The sequence below is a fragment of the Toxorhynchites rutilus genome, chromosome 2 (genome assembly GCF_029784135.1).
Source record: "Toxorhynchites rutilus septentrionalis strain SRP chromosome 2, ASM2978413v1, whole genome shotgun sequence".
Classification (NCBI taxonomy): domain Eukaryota; kingdom Metazoa; phylum Arthropoda; class Insecta; order Diptera; family Culicidae; genus Toxorhynchites; species Toxorhynchites rutilus.
The window spans coordinates 105,037,772-105,064,065 of record NC_073745.1 but is presented as its reverse complement, the minus strand read 5'-3'; the positions used below and the strand labels follow the sequence as shown (position 1 = coordinate 105,064,065).

Here is a 26,294-nt window from a genome sequence, read left to right as displayed (position 1 = left end):
TCGTCCAATCCATGGTCAGCAGAGTACTAAAACGATACTTCGAGAACCAAACCATCGACCGGAAGGTGAAGAACGGCAAAAATGGATGCTCCGTCAGTGAAAAAGATCACAAGCGCGTAGTTAAGCAGTTTAGACGTGATCCGAGAAGTTCGGTACGGGATGTCGCTAATAAGCTGAATTTGTCAAGTTCATTCGTCCAGCGGACCAAGCAGCGGGAGGGCCTGCGTACATAAAAGGTTCAGAAGGCTCCTAACCGCGACGAAAGGCAAAACATGGTCGGAAGACGCGAGCCCGGAAGTTGTACACCGAAATGCTGACGAAGCCGCATTGCCTGATAATGGGCGACGAAACCTACGTCAAAGCGAACTTTCGTCAGCTGCCGGGCCTGTTGTTCTTCTCCGCAGAGGACAAATTCAGCGTTCCGGAGGAGATTCGCAAGCAGAAACTATCCAAGTTTGCCAAAAAGTACATGGTGTGGCAAGCGATCTGCTCTTGCGGAAAGCGGAGCGCCCCCTTCGTGATGACCGGCACGGTAAACGGGCAGGTTTACCTTAAGGAGTGCCTACAGAAGCGCTTACTACCACTATTGAAGCAGCACGAGGGCCCGACCATCTTCTGGCCGGATCTCGCTTCGTGCCACTATTCAAAGGACGTGTTGGAGTGGTACGAAGCCAACGGGGTCACCTTCGTGCCAAAGTAAATGAACCCGCCCAACGCGCCGGACCTTCGCCCAATAGATAAATATTGGACGATTATGAAGCAGGCCCTCCAGAAGAACCCAAAAGTTGTCAAATCGGAGGCGGACTTCAAGAGAAAATGGATTTCTGTTCAAAAAAAAAAACTACAACCTGACGTTGTACAGAACCTTATGGACGGGGTAAAGAAGAAGGTGCGAGCATACGGGCTTGGGCTCGAAGTATGAATGAGAAGAAAATGCCAAAAGTTGTTTAATAGTTTTTATTTTACTGTCTAAAATTTTCAAAAGGATCGGTCTACTGGGCGAATTTCTACAGCGTTTTTTCCGTGATGCAATTTGATGTGACACACCCTTTATTTTTTGGAGGTGGGCTTTTATTTTTGTCATCGCATATTTGCACATTTGAAAGTAGTCATTTAAGGAAGTAAACCAAATCTAGCAAAACTGGCAAAACTTGTTAATTACTTTGAAGAGTAATAGTTAATATACAGTTCTATGAAATTACGGTAGTAGTTTTTGATGAAATAGCTCAGAAATTGAGAAAAGTTTTTAAATGTGTACTGAGGGCTTTTTTGGTCTATCACTGTATACTATGTTTTACAACGATAAAACAACTTTTTTTGAGTTTCCATAGATACGTGAAATGGTGGAAAAGTGGTCACACTAAGTATAAAGCACATTTCCTACGTTCGCATACTACTACATTCTCCGTTCTTCGAAGAATATAACAGCTTAATTAATTGTTGTTTAATTTAATTTTTTTTTTAATAATTCGTTTATTTTTACAGGCTCAGTTACTTAAGTTTAAAGGAGCCGAATTCTTAAATATAATTTTAAAACTATATATACAAACAATTTTCTTACATCTATGGTTAGTAAGGTGGAAAACCGATTACTCGCGGTGTACTCGAGTTTAGAAGGGTGACATATTTTTAGGAGAAGGATGGGATATAAGGAAATTGTAACAATGTTGATGAACACTCATTTCAAAAATCTATTCGTATATCTATAGTGTATTTACATTTCAACTTATTCTACTATTTATAGCAAGGCGACGAATTACCCGCAAAGGAAGGAAAGGAGGGTGTAAGGATGTAGGGACAATCACACACGAAGATCTATAGCTTTAAGGAAAACATATATATGGGACATGTAATCAAGGTCTAACCGAGCCAACACATCTCTCACCGGCACATTGGGCTGTCTTCCTCGGGCCCGAAGGGAGTTTTCTAAATTCGATCTGGCGACCAGATACACCTCGCACGACCAAACAATGTGCTCGATGTAGTGATAACCTTGGCCACAAACGCAGAGATTGCTGCTGGCAAGATTGAAACGAAAGAGTAGTGCATCTAACGAACAGTGATTGGACATGAGTCGGGAGAAGGTGCGAATAAAGTCCCGACTCAAATCTAGACTTCTGACCCACGGTTTGAGGCTAACCTTAGGGATAATCGAGTGAAACCTCCGGCCCAATTCATCTTCATTCCACTTGCGTTGCCAGTTAGCGATGGTATTTTTGCGGACTAAAGAATAAAACTCATTGAAGGCGATTTGACGCTGATAAATATCGCCTTCAATTGCACCTACCTTTGCTAATGAGTCAGCCCTCTCATTACCCGGAATGGAGCAATGTGAAGGGACCAAGATAAAGGTAATGACATAACAGCGTCTGGATAAAGCACTCAAAATTTCTCATATTCTCTCAAGGAAGTACGGCGAGTGCTTTTCCGGCCTCACTGAACGGATAGCTTCGACAGAGCTAAGACTATCCGTTACAATGTAATAGTGTTCAACAGGTCGTGAGGCGACGCTGTCCAGCGCCCAATGAATTGCTGCCAATCCAGCAATATACACTGAGCATGGATTCTGAAGAATGTGTGAGGTGCTAGCAAATTCGTTGAACACTCCAAATCCTGTGGACTCGTTTATAGTGGACCCATCAGTAAAGTTCATATTATCACAATTGATACCCCCATACTTTTCATCGAAGATCGTTGGAGCGATCCTCGATCGTTGATAATCTGAATATCCATGGATATCCTGTTTCATGGACAGATCAAAATGCACAGAGGAATTGATGTAGTCAGGAAAACAAACACGGTTGGGAATATACGAAGAAGGATCAACCTGCATGGAGATGAATTCATGATATGAACTCATGAATCCGAAGTGAAAATTTAGCTCGATCAGCTGCTCAAAATTTGCGATCATCAATGGGTTCATGACCTTACACCGGATGAAGAACCGAAGAGATAAAAAATTGAAGCGATCTTTTAGTGGGAGTAGGCCTGCCAAAACCTCGAGACTCATGGTATGCGTTGAGGGCATACATCCCAACGCGATACGGAACAAAGATACTGAATTCGCTCGAGTTTAATGAGGTGTGTTTTGGCAGCTGATTGAAAACAGAAACTGCCATACTCCATCACTGAGAGAATAGTTGTTCGATACAACATTATAAGATCTTCTGGGTGGGCTCCCCACCAGGTGCCGGTAATTGTACGGAGAAAGTTTATTCTTTGTTGGCATTTTTTACTCAGATACCTAATATGGGCCCCCAAGTACATTTGGAGTCGAACCAGACCCCAAGATTCTTGAATGACATAGCATGAGTGATCGGTTTACCCAAAAGTTGAAGCTTTGGTTTTGCTGGTCTATGCTTCCTAGAAAAAACCACCATCTCTGTTTTCTCCGTGGAGAATTCGATCCCTAGCCCAATGGCCCAGGTTGAAAAATTGTTCAAAGTATCTTGTAAGGGTCCTTGCAGGTCGGATTCGTTTGATCTTACGACAGACACCACTCCATCATCTGCAAGTTGTCTCAGGCTGCAATTTTGTGTAAGGCAATTGTCGATGTCGCTTACATAGAAGTTGTACAAAAGAGGGCTTAAACATGAGCCCTGGGGGAGGCCCATGTAAGAGAACCGACTTACTGCCGAATCTCCGTGAGAAAAGTTCAAATGTTTCTCACAAAGCAAGTTATATAACATATTATTCAATAGAGGCGGCAGACTCCGAAAGTGTAATTTGTCCGACAAAACCTCTATTGAAACAGAATCGAAGGCCCCCTTTATGTCCAAGAATACTGAAGCCATTTGTTTTTTTTCGGCGTAAGCCATTTGAATTTCTGAGGAAAGCAACGCAAGACAATCATTCGTCCCCTTGCCCCTGCGGAACCCATATTGTGTATCTGAGAGTAGGCCATTCGTTTCAACCCATCGATCAATTCGTTTCAACCCATCGATCAAGGCGAAACAAGATCATTTTCTCCAACAATTTCCGTATACAAGACGGCATTGTTATTGGGTGGTACGAATTGAAGTCGGACGCGGGTTTTCCGGGTTTTTGAATAGCTATAACTCGTACTTGTCTCCAATCATCTTGAACAATATTATTCTCCAGAAACCGATTGAATAAATTCAACAAGCGATGTTTCGCCACATCAGGGTGGTTTTTCAGCAAGTTGAACTTAATTCTATCCGATCCCGGAGCAGAATTGTTACATGAAAGCAGAGCAAGAGAGAATTCTACTATCGAAAACTCGGAATCAAGATCGCACCTACCTTGTGGTATATCTCGAACAATTTTTTGCACAGGAGCGGAATCAGGACAAACCTTCCGTGCAAAATTAAAAATCCATCGATGTGAATATTCTTCGCTTTCATTCGTTGAAGAGCGATTTCTCATGTTTCGAGCCATTTTCCATAATTTTTTCATTGACGTTTCTCGTGACAAACCTCCCACGAAATTTCGCCAATAAGCACGTTTTTTCCCTTTGATTAAATTTTTAAATTGATCTTCAAGGGCTAAATACGTTTGAAAATTTTCAGGGGTTCCACGTTTCCGAAAAGCTTTAAATGCATTCGATTTTTCTACATAAAGCTTGGAACACTGGCTATCCCACCATAGATTGGGAGGCCTTTGGGAAATGGTGGAACCTGGGATGGGTTTCGTTTGAGCGCGAACCGCGCTGTCATAGATCAAACGAGAAATGAAGTTATACTCCTCCAATGGAGGTAAACCATCTCTGGAATTGATGGCTAGAGCAATCGCGTCCGCATATTTTTTCCAGTCAATGTGTCTTGTGAGGTCATATGCCATGTTTATAGATTCAGAAGAATTCGACCCAATGGTGATGAAAATTTTGATTGGCAAGTGATCACTACCGTTGGGGTTCTGGATTACATTCCACTTGCAATCTAACGATAGTGAATTCGAGCAAAGCGAGAGGTCAAGAGCACTTGGGTTAGCAGGAGGTTTAGGTACACGTGTTGTTTCCCCAGTGTTCAAAACGGTCATATTGAAGCTGTTACAAAGGTCATATATCAACGATGAACGATTGTCGTCGTACTGTTCCCCCCAGGCAGTTCCGTGAGAGTTGAAGTCTCCCAAGATCAATCGTGGCTCAGGAAGGAGTGAGCACATGTCAACAAGTTGTTTGCGGCTAACCGCAGCTCTCGGAGGCCAATACAAGCTGACAATACAGAGGTCTTTGCCTCTGATGTTTGCATGACAAGCAACAGCTTCGATCCCTCCAATGGGTGGAAGGTCAATTCTAAAAAATGAGTGGCACTTATTGATCCCCAAAAGCACCCCTCCGTATCTATCATCACGGTCCAAGCGTATAATATTAAAATCGTGGAAAGAGATATCATCTCGCGAAGAAAGCCAAGTTTCGGACAGAGCAAAAACATCACAATTGAAGTAATGAACTAAAAATTTGGATGTATCCAATTTAGGGATAAGACTACGACAATTCCACTGTAAAACAGTGATATCTCCGACCTCTCTATTTGAATTAGACATCAAGAGAGATAATCATTGCAAGGAGGGGCCATGTTTGCATCAATTGCTGTAAAATTGTCTTTAATACTGGAAGCATTGAGATGACAAGGGTTCTGATGGAGGCGGAAGATTAAAACACTTGAAGATTTGATCCAAAAGGTCAGACAACTTTATAAATCCCGATTGGGAAGTTGAACTGGACGGAAAAATAGGGACAGTTGGGGTTTTTGATGTCCCCTCGAGTGCTGGATTGTTCGAAGATGAAATATTCCCACGGAAGCCACGAGGAACCTGATTTTGCTTGTCCGCTGCACTCGATTTTTTAGGCAAGCTAACAGAGGATATAACCGTGGGGACTTGTTCTTGAACTTTGGGAGTGGTCACATTTTTGCGCCGGGGATTCCCTTTGAAAATAAACGGTGTGCCCCCGCTAGCTGTGTCCGCTTCCATTTCATCAACTGGCAACGTGGAAAAGGTATTGTGTGTTGAGATTGGTTGTTCTTGTTGTTGGGTCAGTGGCGAAGCGCCCTATAAAATTTCCGCAAATGTGCGCTTCGAGCGTTCCTTTAAAGAGCGCTTCTGTTTCTCCCAGCGACTATTGTAAGTTTCACAAACTGAGAGCTCGTGTGGGGATCCCCCGCAATATGAACATTTATGCTCAGTCGCACTGCAGGATTTCCCCTCATGTTGCTCTCCGCAAGTGGCACAGCGCTCCTTGTTGGCACAATAATCTGAAGTGTGACCAACTGACTTGCATTTGTTGCAAGTCATGGGCTTTGGCACGAAGAGTCGCACAGGTAGTCTCAATTTGTCCACCATAACGTAGTCAGGGAGGGCGGCACCAGCAAAGGTGACTCGAAACGAGTCGGACGGCGTAAATTTAGTTTGGTCCCCATCATGGGAAAGTTTCCCGAGTTGGCAACAGTCCAAGATTTTCACTTCCATTGAGGGGAGCTTCTTGTACTTGCCTTTTTCGTCTGCTTTTATTTGTTCGCTCGTCAGACCCGTTTCAGTTATCACCCCCTCAATTTCTACGTTATGGGAGGGTATAAATGTTCGATATTCGAGAGTGAAATGTTGATCAGCAACAATCTCGTTTGCGTGTTTCCGGTCATTCACGACAACTCGCAATTTGTTCGGTCTAACTCCGCGAATTTCAGATACAGAAGTGTATCTGGCCAGATCTTTCATGATCTGAATCACGTTAAGGTTTTTTCCTTTTGGTTTTGGCCGGAGGAAAACAACCCACGGGCCAGTTCCAGGTGCATCTTCTGGATAAACTCTGACACGTGGAGCGGAGACAACAGAGGGGGAAGACGAAGACGTTCCAACGATTGCACGGTTTTGATTAATTTTTGCCTCGAAACACATAATTTATAATTTAAAAAATTACCCGGGCAAACGTAATGCAACAGGCAATCGTATGCCGTCCGACGCTCGATTAAACATAATTGATGTGTCTTCTCCTATGTTTTGAACTTTGTTAGTTTAGATTTATAGGTTTGATTGCCAGAGACCGCCACTTCCGACAGCGGGATGGCGGCTATCTCGGATTGCGTCACCTCGGTGTCTTGGGGCATGTTGATGATCAAAGGATTATTGAAATTTAATCGTTTCAGAACTTGTTTGCAGAGAGCAGTGTAAAAAATTATCAAGTTCAATTTTCAATTGAGCTACGGCGTTGTCTGAAACTATACATATGGACATTGATTAAAATTTCAGTCGTGACACCTACATGAACATTATCCAAACTGACATAATTTTCCTGTTAGAACTGTTAGTTGTTCAGATTGGTTATATTTTTCATATAGTCTGCCTTAAAAAAAGTTGTCCAAAAGTGTCCTTAATAATTTTGAAATACCCGAATGCAAAGTAAATTGTTTCGGACTGTCGCTTGGAAAATCGAATTAATAGTCGTTACGGTCATAGATCTTACGTAGTTCTTATCTACTTGAACAACCAAAATGAATTCGGAGCGGTTCATAACGTTCCAATACACGTTTGACAACACTTTTCAATGAAATTCACCGCGTAGCTGACGATTGTAGCATTCTCAAGGGTTTCAACTCTAAGAAGGTTTGAATTTCAGCAAACATACTGTATTGTAACGGAACATAGCAGATATATAATTCGAACATATGCGTAGAAGGATTTTTTTCATCAAATATGATCTTCTATCACCTCCTGAAAGATTGTGGGAAAATTTATCAGCATTTTTTTTTCTGAATTTACTTGGGTCATCTCTTTGGGTCGTTGGCTCATAATATTTTTGCCTGGAATGTACCAAGAATCCATCTCTGCGCACATTTCATGTCCTTTCTTTTTAAGTTGCGGTAGGGTCACCATGAAAAAATCTGTTTTTTGCTCTAACTTTTATATTTCAAATTCTACATAAAAACTGTCTTCGAAAAACTTTTAGAGCTTACTAATACAAACATTTTGCGATGCAGGACTTGTCAATATCTCAACTTCACTCAAAGTTATTGATATTTCTTCCCAAAAAATACGCTCTCTGCAATTGTTTGTCATTCTTTCTGGGGCAAACATAAACAAAGTTTATTGGCGGCATTTGAAAGAGCATAGTTCACTCTTTATTATGTGTGGTTTTCAAACCTATGTTATTTTTCGTGTTTGAGTAAATTAAAATTGAAATCATGAGTTTTTGGGTAAAAAACCATCAATAGCTTTGAGTAGGATTAAGATATTGACAAGTTCTGCATCGAAAAATGTTGGTCTTAATAAGTTCTAAAAGTAGTGCGAAGACAGTTTTGATGTAGAATTTGAAACATAAAAGTTAGAGCAACAAACCTGGCTTTTTCATGGTCACCCTAATACAAGTTAGGAAAAAAGCGCTAAATCGATTATATTGAAAGATAGAAAAAAGATTTGTTCAACAAAGTTGTCTAAAATAATTGGGGCTACAACATTGTTGAACTACGTTTATCTCTATCTATAAAGATAAGAAAGTTTGATTTTTCATTTCATCGACAATTTTGGTCACCCTATTTTTGATAACACAAAAATGAGCTCTCTTTTATGTGTAACAACTTTGTTGAAGACAGTTTTTATCTAAAAAATAAATATCTACCACAAAGTTGTTTTTTAACTAAGTTGCATTAGGGTTACCATGAAAAAACCGGTTTTTCACTCTAACTTTTATATTTCAAATTCTAAATCAAAATTGTCTTCGTACCACTTTTAGAACTTATCAATACCAACATTTTGCGATGCAAAATTTGTCAATATCTTAATTTTACTCAAAGTTGTTGATGGGTTTTCACCCAAAAACTCATGATTTCAATTTTAATTTAATCAAATACAAAAAAGCACATATTATATAGAGTGAAATTTATTCTTTCAAATTCCGTTAACAAACATTTTTATGTTTGCCCCAGAAGGAATGGCAAGCAATTGAAAAGAGCTTATTTTTTAGAAGAAATATCAATAACTTTGAGTGGAGTTGAGATATTGACAAGCTCTACATCGCAAAATGTTTGTGTTAGTAAGTTCTAAAAGTCTTTCGAAGACAGTTTGTATGTAGAATTTGAAATGTAAAAGTTAGAGCAAAAAACAGTTTTTTTATGGTGACCCTAACGCAACTTAGAAGAAACTCGCTACATCAGTTATTTCAAGAGATAGAAAAAAACTTTGTTCTACAAAGTTGTTTTCAATAACTGGGACTACAATATTGTCGAACTATGTTTAACTCTATCTATAAAGCTAAGAAAGTTAGACTTTTTATTTCATCGACAATTATGGTCACCCTATTTTTGATAACATAAAAATGAGCGCTCTATTATATGTAACAACTTTGTCCAAGACGGTTTTTGTCTAGAGAATAACTGTCGAGCTAATTTCCACTTAAATGCATCTCCTGGACCATTGTGCTTTGTCCTTTCATGACTCTTTTTGCGTATTTGATGGAGTATTTTCCATCGTAATAACTCAAAGGCTCAAAAAACAGAATACTTCAAGAGCCATCAGATCCAAAGTTGGTTTGCTCAATTTCATTACGGCTCCGTGGTAGTGAAATTTGTACTGTTCAAAATGCGGCCATTTAAAGCCGAATATGTGTGACTGAGTCATTACTATTATGAACGAAGTAAATGTTGATTACTACTTTGATCATCTTTCACATAAATTTCGGATTCCATCTAATAAAATGACTCGTCTTCTCAGGAAATGGAAAAGTTTAAAATTAAAATGAATCGAACCGAATTAATGTGTAGATCAGTTTGTTCTCAATACTCCCAACTACTGCAACGGAATTAAACACTATCATTTCACAATAAAATTTTCAGGATATATCAATTATAAGGACAAGACAAAGTTTCTCCTAAAATGAAACGAAAAAGTAAAGCCTGACAGGAAAACTTTTTTCAATCTATCCAAAGCTAGCTCAGAATGAGCAGCCACAGCTGCAGTGATCGCAACGGAAGCAATATACGTTTCTGCATCCATTTCAATAACAAGTTGATAAGATATGTGCAATAAACTCCTTCCGGTCCGGTAAATTACTCCTCGTTATGAATTTCGCATCCTATTATCAATAATAGAATCGATTTATGACAATCAACTCGCACAGTAGTGGAACCAGTTTGTATTTATTCAGATTTATTTCTCGATTCCGATCCGGTTGATCTTCATTTGGAATATCATTGTTCAAATGACGTACAAAACAATTTTCTATAGAAACTGGGAACAAGCCATATTTTCATTACATTAAATAGTGCTAAACGCCACTTATATTCTGGATTGTAATAGACCGCTTTAACACGTTCGTCGCCCAATGCGCCATTTTTGAGTTTCTCGCGAGGTCCAAATTGCGGATGATTTATTAAATGAAGACCAAACATAGTTTGTAGACAACTTTTACATGATCGAGTGAAATTTCTTTCTATTTGAAGACGAATTGACAACAATAGCACATGCCAAAGGCGTATTATACGGGGTTCGCAAAAAACTCCAGTACAAATCTTCTGTACTATAAATTGAAAAAAAGTATAGTATAAACATTATATTAATATGTTTATGATTTTATTATTTTTCGACATATCCTATAGTTACATTTAGGTGCATATGCAGTCAAATTCCTTTTGAAAATCCTATTAAATTTGAACGAGAAAAGTGTCACCCATATCTGGTTGACGGGGCGACGAAAGGGTTAATTGATGTAAATCTAGACAACGCGGTTGTCAATTAACTGTTTCCAATGAGGAAGTATGGTGCTTAGCCAGACATGTTTTCTATCAACATTCTGGTAGTTCAAGTTTTTAATTGTTGTCGGGATCGAATTCAGTTACTTCGTTTTGGAAGCCCAAAGAAACCCTGTCCGATTCGTTTATCAATCAACTGAAGGGATTTTGTCTAATTTCGAAACTCCAGATCATAATCATTTGAAATCTTCTATTTATTCAATTTCAACTTGCGGACAATGGACTCTTGTTGACAAACAAGTTTTCTCTGGAATGTGTGTGGAATGGTGTTGTGTCAACGGGCGGTTATAAACAGGAAGTAAAGAACAATTTTATCATGGTTTCGATAACATGCGACCATGAACAAAAAAAACATGATATCGCTTTTTTTCGTGAAGAGAAGGGACATAATTATAATGGGCAGATTCGGATCAACCGTTGCAAGGACGACGACACAATTTTGATACTCGATACCAATATTAGAAATGACATCCCGAGGACAAACTTTAAGAATTCCTTCCCTGTCAGCATCTATTGAGCCTACTCCGCTACTCATATTTGATTGGCAACCCCATTGTTCAGATTTACATCAACCAAACCACTGCCCATGATTGCATAGGAGACGTAATCGACAACACCATTAGTGTTGGGAAAACGCATTTTTGTTGTTTTTTGGCCTACAAGCATAGCCATGCAAATTTCCGATGAAATGATCTGTCCAGTTGAAGGATATTATCGGTAAAAAGAGGGCCTAGGTGATTTTGCGATATTTTTTCCATTTGGAAAACGCTTGTGTCTATTTATGCGGACAATCAATCGTTTCAATGAACATTTGTCCGCATAGCTAGACGTAATCACCAGGTTGCTCTGTTTGTGGCGTTAGTATTTACAATTCCGATAATAGCCAAAACGTCTCCATCGGTAGCTTCAGTTAAAATAAGGTTTGGAAGAAATTTAGAGAAATGTCTGTAAAAGGTGCTCTTGATTTGTTGCGAGTCTATGATAGCACTTTTTTCCCTGAAGAATACTCTGGGATTCAGCAGGTTCTCGTTTTTCAATTAATTGAATTTGTAAAGGCAATCTGCAATATTGGTAATTTTAGCAACATTCATTAACTCTACTAAAACAGCAACACAATAATGTATTGTAGGCTACGTTTGTGGGTTCTTTATTATGCTTCGATATAACGTACAATTCGATACAACGTACAATTTTGAAAACGAAGTGTACGTTATATCGAAGTTACCCTGTATCACGATCAATTGCATAAAGAAGGTGGAGTGACTTACTCCAACGGTATGAGTAAATACTGAGTAAGTGGAATAATTCAATGTTGAATCCCAGGAGTTATAATGTTAGGAACCAATATTATTTTAATTTTACTACTGATCTGATTGTTTCATTATCTACTTGAAGATACAAATGCAGAAATTTAGGTAATTATAACATTAAAAAACACAATTGCTTCTCTTTGTTCATCGTGTACAGAAAATAGTAATTATATGAGCAGCGTTTCAATGGTTTCTTATATTCATCTATTAGGAAACACTAAGTAATAAGACACTATCGTGTGATTTTTCGGAACAATTTTTTCAAAGTTGCTCGAATGTTTTCGAATAAAAAATGTTTGTTTGAATGTTGAGCAAACGTATTACATTGTGTAGAATGCGAGACAGCGAAAAAGTCGATTTTGTTCATTTTGTCGTTTACGTCTCCTATACAAACATGAGCAGAGCAGCATATTACAAACAAGTATGGAAAAGTTCATTCGCTCATTTCTCCACACCATATTATAAATCACTCTTGTATCTGTTTGAATAATCATGGCGATCATCTTCATTCGGGACTGAGAGTGTACATAACAAAACAAAGAGTAGAAAACAACATTCAATGAATGAATACTCCTTTAGAAGGATCGCACGAAACAAAATAACGAGTGAATCAAAATAAACTCAATCTGCGTGTATGTATGAATTCATTTTCCCTTGTGCTCTTTCCCTTGTCAGCATTCAAGTGCACATGAATCAACCTTCCCGCTCACCAATAACTTGCGTTAATATGGTCTTTTGCGTTGGCTTAGATCGTTTCATACTAGAAACAAGAAAAAATGTCATTGCGATAGTGCACAGGAAACAACTCGATTTCAACTATCTACCTATATTTTACTGCCGCGATCGAGCTATTTGAGTGAAAAACGCATGGTTTTATAGAGGCACTCGCTGGCTCAAGCAAAAGTTTCCCATTTGATTCTCTCACCATCTAACGTCATCCCGAGAGGCAAATTCAAAGGAAAGAGAATGCAAAATTCTCTGAGAATAGACGAGCAGAATCGAGGCAGTATTTTTCCGTTTAAATCAAAAATGAACTTTGCGAAGATGATAGGTGAATGTTTTCTGTCTAAAATAAAGTGAGGCATAAACGGAGAATAGAGGGGTGAGTTTTATCTGTGAATGAGTGTTGTTGAACGAATTTCGATGCGATTTTGCCCATACCTGATTACAAGACAAAATATAAGTAGCGTTCAGCTTTAATGTTTGAGTTATGAATAATTCGATTCTAAAGTCTACAGGTAATTCACTTCAATTAAACTTCAATTAAACAATGTCAGTCGAAAGTGAATTAGAAAGATTCCAAAAATAATTTGGGTGGTGGAAATTGGACGATTTGGGGAAGATTCTCTCGAAATTGGATGAGTAATTATACTTCTTCAATGGCACTAACGTTCCTAAAGGAACTTCACCGTCTCAACGTAGTATTACTTGCGTCATTTTTATTAGTACTTAGTTGAGATTTCTATGCCAAATAACACGCCTTGAATGCATTCTGAGTGGCAAGCTCTAGAATACGCGTGATCACAGTGCAAGTCGGAGGAAATTTCTTTGACGAAAGATTCCCCCGACCAGAACGGGAATCGAACCCGAACACCCGGCATGTTAGTTATGACGCTAACCACTCGGCCAAGGGAGCACACCAAATGAATACATAAATGGACTAATATAAATTGCTTTTCATCAATGAAATTAACAGGCTCACTAGTAGATCTAAACTCAATCGAGAACTTCTGAAGGAAGATACAGATAACAAGCAGTATGAGGGTGTTGGAGAGCCTCAATAAGCAGTTTTACCTGCGTGGAACGAGATGCGTATCTCGTTCACACATGCCTCGTATGTTTCCATCTGTGAATGCATTGCTATTGAATGAAGATAGTAATAATATCCTTTACTTTATACATTTTTTTATCGGTGCACTTATGTATCTGAGACAACAGAAACAAGTTTAGTGGTTCTATAACTATGACACATAGTGTATAATAATGAACGAATCGGTTTGTTGAACGACAGTTGTAGCATCAGGTGAAGCAAGCATCGCAATAGAAGTCATATATTTTCCTGTTTCAAGCTCAGTAAGAAAGCCAACAAGACACATGCAATAAACTCCATCTGGTCTCGTATAGTGCATATCTACATATTGCAATATGTGGTCAATAATAGAAACGATTTGTGCTAGACCTGTTGCACCTGGTGCAATCATTCAATTCCGATCCTATGAATTCACTACGAACTTTACTACGAAGATTCCCACAATTAATTGAACAAAAGATCTGTGAACTGATTTTCGATGAAACAAAAATGGAATAGTAAATTCCAATTTAAGGCAAGATACCTACTGACAGAGGAGTATTATCCGAAGTTTGTCCTCGGGATATTGTTTCAGATTTCGTCATCTGCTTTAATAGTACTATCAAGTAGCGAGAATGTCCGAATTTTGTCGTCGGCCTTGTAATAGTTGATCCGAATTATCTTCTACTTTTTCTGTCCCTCCTCTAAACGTGAACGAACGCATGTTTATGTTTAATTTTATTCTTGATCGCATGTTATCAAAATCATGATTTATTTGTTACCGACTTCCTGTTTACAACACAACAACAACAACATTTCAAAAACATCCCAGCGAAAACTTGTTTGACAACAATAACGTACTAACGTACTACTAGTTACAATTGAATAAATGAAAAATATGTCAAATGACACTAATCTAGATAGTTATTAGAAATAGAAATTGATTCCATGGTACCAGAAAGTCGATAAAAAAAACCTAATACATTAAAGAGTTACTCCCACGAACATCTTACTTACCCAACGGAAACCGCCTCGTCTAGATTTACATCAATCAAACCGGTCAATAGGAATCCAGAATATAAGTGGCGTTAGCCTCAATTATTGTATTTAAAAAAATAGCTTGATTCAAGTTGCTACAGATAATTGTTTCGCACGTCATTTGAACAAAACATTTTCGAAATGTTGAACGTCATCGAGAAAAAAATAACACAGGTTGTACTGCATCAGGTTTAAGAATGACTATCATAAAATGCAAAATTCATAACGGGCTGCACTTTACGGGACCGAAAGGAATTTATCGCACACATCTTATCAATTTGTTATTGCCTTGGACGCAGGAAAATATATTTCTTCCGTTGCGATGGTCATGCAACGACCATTGTATTGTTAGAATCTGCCCAGTTTGCGTTAGCTTTGGACAAACTGGGGGAGAGTTTTTCTGGCAGCATTTTCTGTTTCTCATTTCACTTTTTGAGGAACTTTGTTGTACAAATTTGGAATGAAGGGTGTCCAAATTAAGGGTTCGATAAAACTTGCACGCGTAAATTCGTCAGTATCTATTTATTTTTCATAGTTAACAGTTAATAGTTAACATTTTTCATAGCTAACCTAATTTCCTGCCAACTAGGTCAACAGCAAATTCTATTAACCTTATCAACCAGCACTCATTTGATTCCCAGATCGTTCCCTTAGGATAGATATATAGAGATATTTTTGTTTGAATGAAAAATTACTCCTTCGTCTTTGCAGACATTCCATGCCAAACCGATAAAATGGTTCTCAGATTTTCGTTAAAATTTGTTGTTTTGTAATCGCGAAATATTGAAACCCGTTTTCTTTTATTTTTGCATTATTTCACATTTCCATTTTAGGGTGGAACGAAAAACCAATTTTTCCCTTTTTTTTCAAAATTGAGGGGCTTCAAATGAAAGGGGTATAAGTGGTTAATTACTCCTGCATGTTTTATCGAGCCCTTAATTTGGACACCCTTCATTCCAAATTTGTACAACAAAGTTCCTCAAAAAGTGAAATGAGAAACAGAAAATGCTGCCAGAAAAACTCTCCCCCAGTTTGTCCAAAGCTAACGCAAACTGGGCAGATTCTAATAATACCATGCAACGACCATTGCAAAGGAAGAAATATATTTTCCTGCGTCCAAGGCAATAATAAATTGAGATGATGTGTTTGAGAAATTCCTTCCGGTCCCGTAAAGTGCAGCCCGTTATGAATTTTGCATTTTATGATAGTCATTCTTAAACCTGATGCAGTACAACCTGTGTTATTTTTTTCTCGATGACGTTCAACATTTCGAAAATGTTTTGTTCAAATGACGTGCGAAACAATTATCTGTAGCAATTTGAATCAAGCTATTTTTTTAAATACAATAATTGAGGCTAACGCCACTTATATTCTGGATTCCTATTGACCGGTTTGATTGATGTAAATCTAGACGAGGCGGTTTCCGTTGGGTAAGTAAGATGTTCGTGGGAGTAACTCTTTAATGTATTAGGTTTTTTTTATCGACTTTCTGGTACCATGGAATCAATTTCTATTTCTAATAACTATCTAGATTAGTGTCATTTGACATATTTTTCATTTATTCAATTGTAACTAGTAGTACGTTAGTACGTTATTGTTGTCAAACAAGTTTTCGCTGGGATGTTTTTGAAATGTTGTTGTTGTTGTGTTGTAAACAGGAAGTCGGTAACAAATAAATCATGATTTTGATAACATGCGATCAAGAATAAAATTAAACATAAACATGCGTTCGTTCACGTTTAGAGGAGGGACAGAAAAAGTAGAAGATAATTCGGATCAACTATTACAAGGCCGACGACAAAATTCGGACATTCTCGCTACTTGATAGTACTATTAAAGCAGATGACGAAATCTGAAACAATATCCCGAGGACAAACTTCGGATAATACTCCTCTGTCAGTAGGTATCTTGCCTTAAATTGGAATTTACTATTCCATTTTTGTTTCATCGAAAATCAGTTCACAGATCTTTTGTTCAATTAATTGTGGGAATCTTCGTAGTAAAGTTCGTAGTGAATTCATAGGATCGGAATTGAATGATTGCACCAGGTGCAACAGGTCTAGCACAAATCGTTTCTATTATTGACCACATATTGCAATATGTAGATATGCACTATACGAGACCAGATGGAGTTTATTGCATGTGTCTTGTTGGCTTTCTTACTGAGCTTGAAACAGGAAAATATATGACTTCTATTGCGATGCTTGCTTCACCTGATGCTACAACTGTCGTTCAACAAACCGATTCGTTCATTATTATACACTATGTGTCATAGTTATAGAACCACTAAACTTGTTTCTGTTGTCTCAGATACATAAGTGCACCGATAAAAAAATGTATAAAGTAAAGGATATTATTACTATCTTCATTCAATAGCAATGCATTCACAGATGGAAACATACGAGGCATTTGTGAACGAGATACGCATCTCGTTCCACGCAGATAAAACTGCTTATTGAGGCTCTCCAACACCCTCATACTGCTTGTTATCTGTATCTTCCTTCAGAAGTTCTCGATTGAGTTTAGATCTACTAGTGAGCCTGTTAATTTCATTGATGAAAAGCAATTTATATTAGTCCATTTATGTATTCATTTGGTGTGCTCCCTTGGCCGAGTGGCTAGCGTCATAACTAACATGCCGGGTGTTCGGGTTCGATTCCCGTTCTGGTCGGGGGAATCTTTCGTCAAAGAAATTTCCTCCGACTTGCACTGTGATCACGCGTATTCTAGAGCTTGCCACTCAGAATGCATTCAAGGCGTGTTATTTGGCATAGAAATCTCAACTAAGTACTAATAAAAATGACGCAAGTAATACTACGTTGAGACGGTGAAGTTCCTTTAGGAACGTTAGTGCCATTGAAGAAGTATAATTACTCATCCAATTTCGAGAGAATCTTCCCCAAATCGTCCAATTTCCACCACCCAAACTACTTTTTGAATCGTTCTAATTCCCTTTCGACTGACATTGTTTAATTGAAGTGCACAACAATTACCTGCAGACTTTAGAATCGAACCTAATTCATAACTCAAACATTAAAGCTGAACGCTACTTATATTTTGTCTTGTAATCTGGTATGGGCAAAATCGCATCGAGATTCGTTCCACAACACTCATTCACAGATAAAACTCACCCCTCTATTCTCCGTTTATGCCTCACTTTATTTGAGACAGAAAACATTCACCTATCATCTTCGCAAAGTTCATTCTTGATTTAAACGGAAAAATACTGCCTCGATTCTGCTTGTCTATTCTCAGAGAACTTTGCATTCTCTTTCCTTTGAATTTGCCTCTCGGGATGACGTTAGATGGTGAGAGAATCAAATTGGATACTTTCGCTTGAGCCAGCGAGTGTCTCTTTAAAATCATTCAATAAGAAAAATCAATTCAATTCAAAAAAATCATTCAATTTAAAATCAATATAAAAGATTTTCCTTAGGTTACAAATTAAAACAACACACTCGATACAAAAAAAAAAAAATTAAAACAATCAACATCATCTTCTCCCTCATCTTTTTCTTCTTCATTACTCTCATCAAATTAATCATCACCTTTCCTGATTCAACTGTGTCCTCGATTATTTTTACGAGCGAAGTGTTCTCGAGCATGTTTAATTATTTTATACTAGCTGACCCGGCAAACTTCGTCCCGCCCAAAATTTGTTTTTTGTTATCAATACCTTCAAACATTCACGTTTTCTTACTTTGAGCAAGTTCATGGGTCCAATAGCAGAACTGTTCATTGATTGATCTTCTATTCGACCCCGTTGAATTTACCTTTCACTATAATATTTCACTTGTCACTATGCAATTATAGAACATATGGGAATTTAATTTTCCGAATTTTCCCTTCTTCCTTCAGAGTTTTCCGAAAATTTTCAATTGTCATGTTTGGTTGGAATATTTTTGATTGAAATATGTGTAATATTTTTATGGGACTCCCTCTCCATTGCAGAGGAGAGAGGGGCGTCATATCATTATAGAAGCATTTCTCATACCCAAAAACCCTCACATTCAAAATTGTGCATGATTAGTTCTCGAGTTATGCAGTAGTTAGTGTTTCGTTTGTATGGCAACCCCGCTTAGAGAAAGGGGGAGGAGTGTATTCACCATAGAAATGTTTCGTGCCCCGAAAAACCTTCACATGCCAAGTTTGGCTCCATTTGATTAGTTTTCGAGTTATGCAGAAATTTGTGTTTTACTTGTATGACAGCCCACCCTTAGAGAGCGAGAGGAGTGCCTAACCACCATAGAAATATTTATTGCATTCTAAAACCTCCGCATGCCAAGTTTGGTTTCATTTGCTTGATTAATTCTCGAGTAATGCAAAAATTTGTGTTTCATTTGTATGGCAGACCCCCCTTAGAGAGAGGGGTGGAGAGTCTAACCATCATAGAAACATTTATTGCACCTTAGCACCTCAATATGCCCAATTTGGTTTCATTTGCTTAATTAATTCTCGAGTAATGCAGAAATTTGTGTTTCATTTGTATGGAAGCCACCTCTTAGAGAAGAGGGGGGAGTATCTAATCACCGTAAAACATGTATTGCACCCTAAAACCTCCACATGCCAAATTTCGTTTCGTTTGCTTGATTAATTCTCGAGTAGGTCAGAAATTTGTGTTTCATTTGTATGGCAGCCCCCCCTTAGAGAGGGGAGTGGAGAGTCTAACCACCATAGAAACATTTATTGCTCAGAATTAGCAGAACAAATGTATGGGAAAATAGAAACGCTTATAGTTTTCATGATTTTTAACCATTTACACACCAGGGGATTGTAATGTGTAGCACATCAAACAAATCTTCGGGAATTTCCGATTCGTATGGTGTGTAAATCGCCAGAATCCGTTCGCAGTAATAATAATTATTAACGTTAACTTTATTTCATAAAAACGTGATCTGTTTTCTGATTTGGCACCCTCAATGAAAGACGTAGTTCTACGTCAATAAACATCATGTAATTAAGAGCAATAGAATACATTTTTTGAGAGACGAACGAAACAAATGAAAATCAAAACGGGGTCTACAGCGGTTAAGTGGGTACCCCGTTCTGGAAGGTTGAAAACATCGAATTTTTTTGCATTCACAGTGTGATATTCGTTCGTGTTATTCGTTCACTCTAAAAATGGAAAATATATCTTCAAATATACATTAAACAATAACCAAAATATCCGAGCACTTCACTTTTCTCATGTTTGATCATTTTATCGCATTAGCAATTGTACAGAATTGTAAATTTAGCTTAAAAACACAAGTCCGAAATTCGAATTCACTCTGTCTGAAATTTTTTTTTTTTTTTTAAAGAGTCCGAAGTTATTCTCATTCGCTTCAATTGAAAAACATTTTCATTTGATTTTTTTTATGTTTTCAGCCAAATTACCAAAGCAGAAACCATCGAAGCATATTGAATTAATTTATTCAAAATATAAACCAAATAATAACTGTGCATAAAGTTTAGATCTGTTTTTTGCATCAAACGCCTTAAGTGTCCGAAATATGATTCAGATCGGTACTTATTGTTCAGACGACAGTTCAATTAACTAATCAATCCAACGAGCGTAGCAACGAAGTGCGCGTCCCAAAAATAATAATGCTACATCTAGTCATCCCGAATTGGTCATTCACATTCACGTCACACCACTTGAAACATAACTACAAGACGCGACACTAACTTATTATGTTAATGAATAAGACATTGACATTGACACTCTAGTCGTGCCGTCTCAGACTGTTTAATCACGCACATTTTGGTTGTTTGCGAGCTTGAAAGATTAATTTTCTGATTGACAATAGGGGCTACGATTGAATATTTTCAGCACATATTTGAATTTTGTGAGTGTGTTATGCATTTGTATCCCTCAAAAGTATATCACCCAATAAACGTTCTGTATATTCGAGGTTCAATTGATTTATTAAATATTAGGTTGGGAAAAAAGTTATCCATTATTTCATCGGTAGATGGCTTTAGTGATCAATATCTCGCGTAATATCGATCATACAATTTCAAGATCAGGCTCGTCATAAGGGTGACGTTTCACACTAAAAAAATCTTTTGCTGTTTTTTTATTACATTCAGTTTTGAGTTACAGGGTGTTAACAATGGAGGTCAACAAAGAGAAAATTCGGTACATTTTACACCTGTTCTTTTATAAATGCGAAAATGCGAGCCAGGCCGCTGAAATTGTGAATGGTGTTTATGGTGCTGATACTGCAACAGCAAACGAAGGGGTAATCGTAAGATGTAAAGTCTCCGTGAACGAAGGAAAAGTAGAAGAATTAAGGAGAATACTTGCCTAGAGTATAAACAGTGGATCTCGCTGAGGCAAACTTTCATTCGGCATCGGACTGTTGAGCAATTCAGTTCACTTTGCTTTCGCTGCGCTTCGATCTAAGATTGGACCCCACCAGTGGTAATCCAACTTGAATATCGTCGTGTGGTTTTTCTGTTCGTTTTCGCGTTATTCGTATCGTGTGTTTTTCTTCCCGCGTCATAAATTGGACGCTTCGCGTATTGTATGATGAGCAAGAAGAAGAGGAAGGCAGGCTCGAGCCCTGCAAAAAACGAACGCATTGCCAGGGGCAATAATATTTCGAGGCAAGCGACATCTAATGATACACGCGATGTTGGTGCAGTGAAAAGCGCTCGCACTGAACCGAGCCTTCGCGAGTGTGACACCGCATCACACAACAGTGAAGTAGGCGATTTCGGCGCGTCGGTCGAAAATGTAAACGCCGTTATCCAGGCAGCAACCAAAATCATGCTCCCTCCGCTGGTGGTGAAGGCGGTCGCTCTTGACAAACTCATCAGCGAATTCGCATCGATGGGTGTTACAGCAGAGTACAAGTTGTGTGGCATAATTCAGTCTTTCCAAGCAGTTAACATTGTTTGTTTTCCGTCATCATAAGGGCTTCGTTGGTGCCTTTGAGAATGCATCAATGCATTAAACTGACGTTATGGCGAAGCAGGCGTTAAGGTTGTGCGTCAAAAAAAATATTTGGGGAATACCAAGCATCTTGAATGTCTTACTGGAATGTTATAAGTTATTTGGGTTCGCGTGCCAGTTGCAAAACTGCCTTCAGCTAGGATTGCATTAGCGCTATGAAGCATTGCTACTGTTTTCGAGGTTGTTATTAACAAAAAGAGTTTATTTCGCTTGTTTAGTCACCGAGAAAGTAAATGTCGTTCTGGAATTTTGTATGTGGTTTCGCTTGCCAGTAGCAAAACTTCCTCCACTAAGAGTGATAGCTGCGCTTCTCTCGAGCATGAGAAAGAAATACAACTTTTTTTCGAGGCCAGTAATATTAACAGAAGCGTTTCTTTTGAGAATAGCGCAAAATGATGAAAAGTGTTTTATATTCCTAGTAGTTTCAAGCCACCAATGTATGGCTCTGTATGCATGCTATGGCGAACGCTTGTTTGGCGCTTGGTTTACGTTGTACGAACGATGCCTTGAGGTGCGATTCCTTTAAGGAAATACTAAACAACATGTAGCATGATATTTGATACTTGCAAGTGTTGTCATTGTTGTTGTTTCCATGCGGTGGTTATATTGATGTAGTTATGAGATGTGGAATAATGGTGATGGTGCAACATGTATATAATCGACTCTAGCCGAGTCTATGTCAATTGCGAAAAAGGCCAAAAAAAAAAAGAAAAGCGTTCGAGGTAAATTTACATTGCATTGACATGAAATAATTGCGACTTACGATCAGCTAGTGTATTGTTTTGCGAGGGCAAGAATGAATCATCAATCAATTATCGTCAACAAATTCTACAATGAAAAAACCATTTCAGAGATTATTCTACTAAGCAGTTGTTTCTAAAATTTCACAGCATTATAGAATACTATCCGAAGGTATAAATAAGCGACTTATATAGAATAACAGCGTAGTTCTACGTCAACAATGCGGTCGTATCTTAGACACAACCTCCTATAATTTTTTTCCCATCTCCTATTTTCCGGGAAATGACTGTTCGAAAAATCGAGCATTGGCCGAAACCCGCACTTTTTTGTGCAAGTACAAACATACTGAAAGTCACTTCAATTAGCAAATATACGGTACTCATGAATGCATCAATTTTGGATTCCGGGAAGAACAAGGACATGAGAATGGAGGTCTCTAAGTATAAACCTAAATTCATCCACCTAAGGTGAGATGTGGCATTTCTTATTTCATGTAATTTCAACTAATTACTGGCATGCTTTTTCTTTCAAACGAAAGCATATGCTGTTATTTTTATTGTTAACTGTGGAGAAATGTCAATGCTTAAAAATTAGTCTCCACAATTATCCATTTCCCGAAAAAATTGAACATTTTCCAAAATCTGCAAATTACCAGAGTACTGCGAAAAAAACAATGGCATAGATGGTAGGGAGGTCTGGCAGAATAATATTCACACAAACAATCTCATTAGAATCCTCGTTACACGTACTGATCATTTCCTTCAGCTCCTCCATGAAACAAATTCTACGGGCCGCTATCACCTAAAGTTATTACGGACAAAAAAATCATACAGATTTTCAATAATGTTTGCTAAATTTATCGATATTTGCAAACATTCACAATTGAAAAAGCAATAATAAATGAAAAACCTTCCGTCTTCTAAAGTAAACAAATCAAAATGCACAGCGGAGGTTAGATGTGTTGGTGTTGATTCAGCAGAAAAAAATGTTCGTTATGGCCAACGTTCGATTTTTCGAACACTCAATTTCCCCGGTTGTTATTTTCCTGTAGGAGGCTCAAGCGAATGATTATCGCTCTATATCACAATGTATGTACTTTTGTTGAAACAAAAGGGGGGGGGGTGTCTGCCATACAAATGAAACACAAATTTCTGCATTACTCGAGGATTAATCAAGCAAATGAATCCAAATTTGGCATGTGGAGGTTTTAGGGTTCAGTAAATGATTCTATGGTGGATAGATACTCCTCCTACCTCTCTCAGGGGGAGGGGATTTTAGGGGACACGGAACGTTTCTATGGTGAATAGACATTCCCCCCCCTTCTCTAAAGGGTGAAGAGGAGAGGGGTCTGTCTTTATTCTATCATATTTTCTGTACCAAACATTTATTCCATGTAACGATGAAACATGTTATTTGCAAGTGGTTGAAAAATATCGAACGAGAATTGTGTCTGAAAATAACCTGATATTATACTGATGAGTTTTGGAAGAAGTACTAGGATTTTATCAGTATGAGGTAAATTCAACGGGGTCGATTAGAAGATCAATCAATGAACAGTTCCGCGGTTGGACTCATGAACTTGCTCGCGTGCCAGTCGCAAAACTGCTTTCAACTAGGATTGCATTTGCGCTAATCTTGATCATAATGAAGCAGTTCTAATCTTTTCGAGGTTGTCGAGATTAACAGGTAGAGTTTATTTCGTTTATTTAGTCACCAAGAAAGTAAATGTCGTTCTGGAATTTTGTATGTGATTTGGTTTCGCTTGCCATTAGCAACTAGCAAGTATCGAGCACGTATTGTTCTGCGAGCACAAGAATGAATCATCCAACAATTATCACCAACTGTTTCTACAATAAAAAAAACATTTCAGGGCGACCAAACTGGTAGAATGGTTATTTCAAAATTTTCGTTGCATTATAAAATAATATCCGCAGTTATTAGCAAGCGACTTGAATTAAACCACAGCGTAGTTCTACGTCAACAATGCGGTTGTGTCTTGAACACCACCTCCTACAATTTTTTAATTTTTTTTAGTGCAATACACTAATACTTAATCTACTGTCAAAAAATGAACCGTTTGAAGCTAAAGATTGACCAGAAACGGTCAGAATTGGCCTACGCAAGGTCACACAATTCCGAAAGCTTCATTGGGATGTTTTAATGCATCCACCATATAGTACGGACCTAAAACCAAACGATTACCACCTTTTTCTCGCATTGCAAAATTTCAAGAGTGATAAGAAGTTGGGATCAAGAGAAGATTGTAAAAATGTATTACTAGAGTTTTTCGCCAATAAGGACCAAAAGCTACCTTTAGAATGGCAACGAATTTTACAACAATACGGTGTATACCCAAATCCAAATCAGACAATCCGAATTCGACCCAAAAATAATGGATTACTTTTTTCCCAACCTAATATAACCACAACGAGCTTCAGAATTCATCAGTACAGTTTCATCTATTTCGTGGTTCATGAGGGAATAGAACGATGTACTTTGGTTGAAAATGAATTCGCAGATCCTTATCATATCCACACTGTAACATTACAAAATATCAATCAATATCTTACGTTGCAAAATTTGAAATAAAAAAAATTAAAACAAATTGAAGGATCAATGTATTTTCAATCAGAAATTTGAAAATAATAATACTAACAATGTATACACAACAGCTATATAAGGTATCAATTTTCGCAGTCATGTTTTGTCGACTCATGGGCACGAGTCTGACAGGAAAAAAAACCATCACAATTGGGTCAAATTAGAACGTTCGAATAGTTGCAGACACGTAATCGAAACCAAACACCATTTCACTCGACCTCAAAGAGAAACAAAGCCCTACACATTCCTCAGACTGCATGGAAGGAATGCCAAGGGTGCGAATACAAAACCGCGAACCGATAAAAAAATGAATAAACCTGTAGTAACGGGTTTGTAAACAGACAAACAAGCGAAACCAAAACAGTAGGTACCTAAATAAATGCGAATAATCCTTATCTTGCTGTTTGGCGTGATCGTGTCGCGCCTGCAGCATGCCCTCCATTATGGCAGCATCACTCAACTGATGAAATCCCGGCACAGCTGGTACACTATTTCTCACACCGAAAGCTTGTTCCATCGAGAATGCAGGTGGAAGCAATTGTAATGCACTCACTGCCTTTTGGGCACCGTTAGTTACGCGTCACCGATGTAAGTGATCACTTGCAAATCCCGCACTGTGTGTGTATTCCTCTGTGGAATCAGAAACTCCTCTCCTCGTAAGGCGACTTCCTCTGTCACTTATTTTGCACGCTCGAGATCACTCAGAAGGTATCACGGGGAGCCCGAATGAAGAAAGCACAACAAAAAGTTTGCGAAAGTAAGCCATTCTCAGCTGAGCCAGCTTACAACACTTGGTGAAATGTTTTGAAATCCCCGCGGTTTGACACCCGATTTCCCGGAATATTACTGTATTGATCGATCGTCTCGCATGGACTGAAAGATTGCAATAGTTTCGCCGCCAGTTTTATAGTCCATTTTGCGAGGGCTCGACGACGTCCATTCCAGCCGAGATAACACGTCATAATATCAGTTCAAAAACCCGTTCCGTTAAGGTTGACACGATAAAAAAAAAACGGCTAGGTATTTCAGTCGGCTTCATAAAGATTAGGACAAATTGCGCGAATCGTGTCTCGCAGCGCAGATTAGGCGCGGAAGATACCATGTGCCGCCCTATCAAGCATCTATTTGATGTTTGGCAGCGATTTAATTTGGTGGATAGATGCGTGCGGTCTGTA

General features: G+C 38.3%; 1 protein-coding gene across 1 annotated transcript in view; it reads right to left on the bottom strand.

The window, feature by feature from the left end:
• The window catches only part of LOC129764605 (proton-associated sugar transporter A-like), a 36,882-nt gene extending 10,899 nt beyond the window's left edge, over positions 1-25,983 (bottom strand). The window contains exon 1 of the mRNA XM_055763849.1: positions 25,491-25,983. Within this exon, the coding sequence (XP_055619824.1) occupies positions 25,491-25,636 (146 nt within the window). The 5' untranslated portion in view covers positions 25,637-25,983. The remainder of the gene's footprint in view (positions 1-25,490) is intronic.
• Positions 25,984-26,294: the final 311 nt, after the last annotated feature.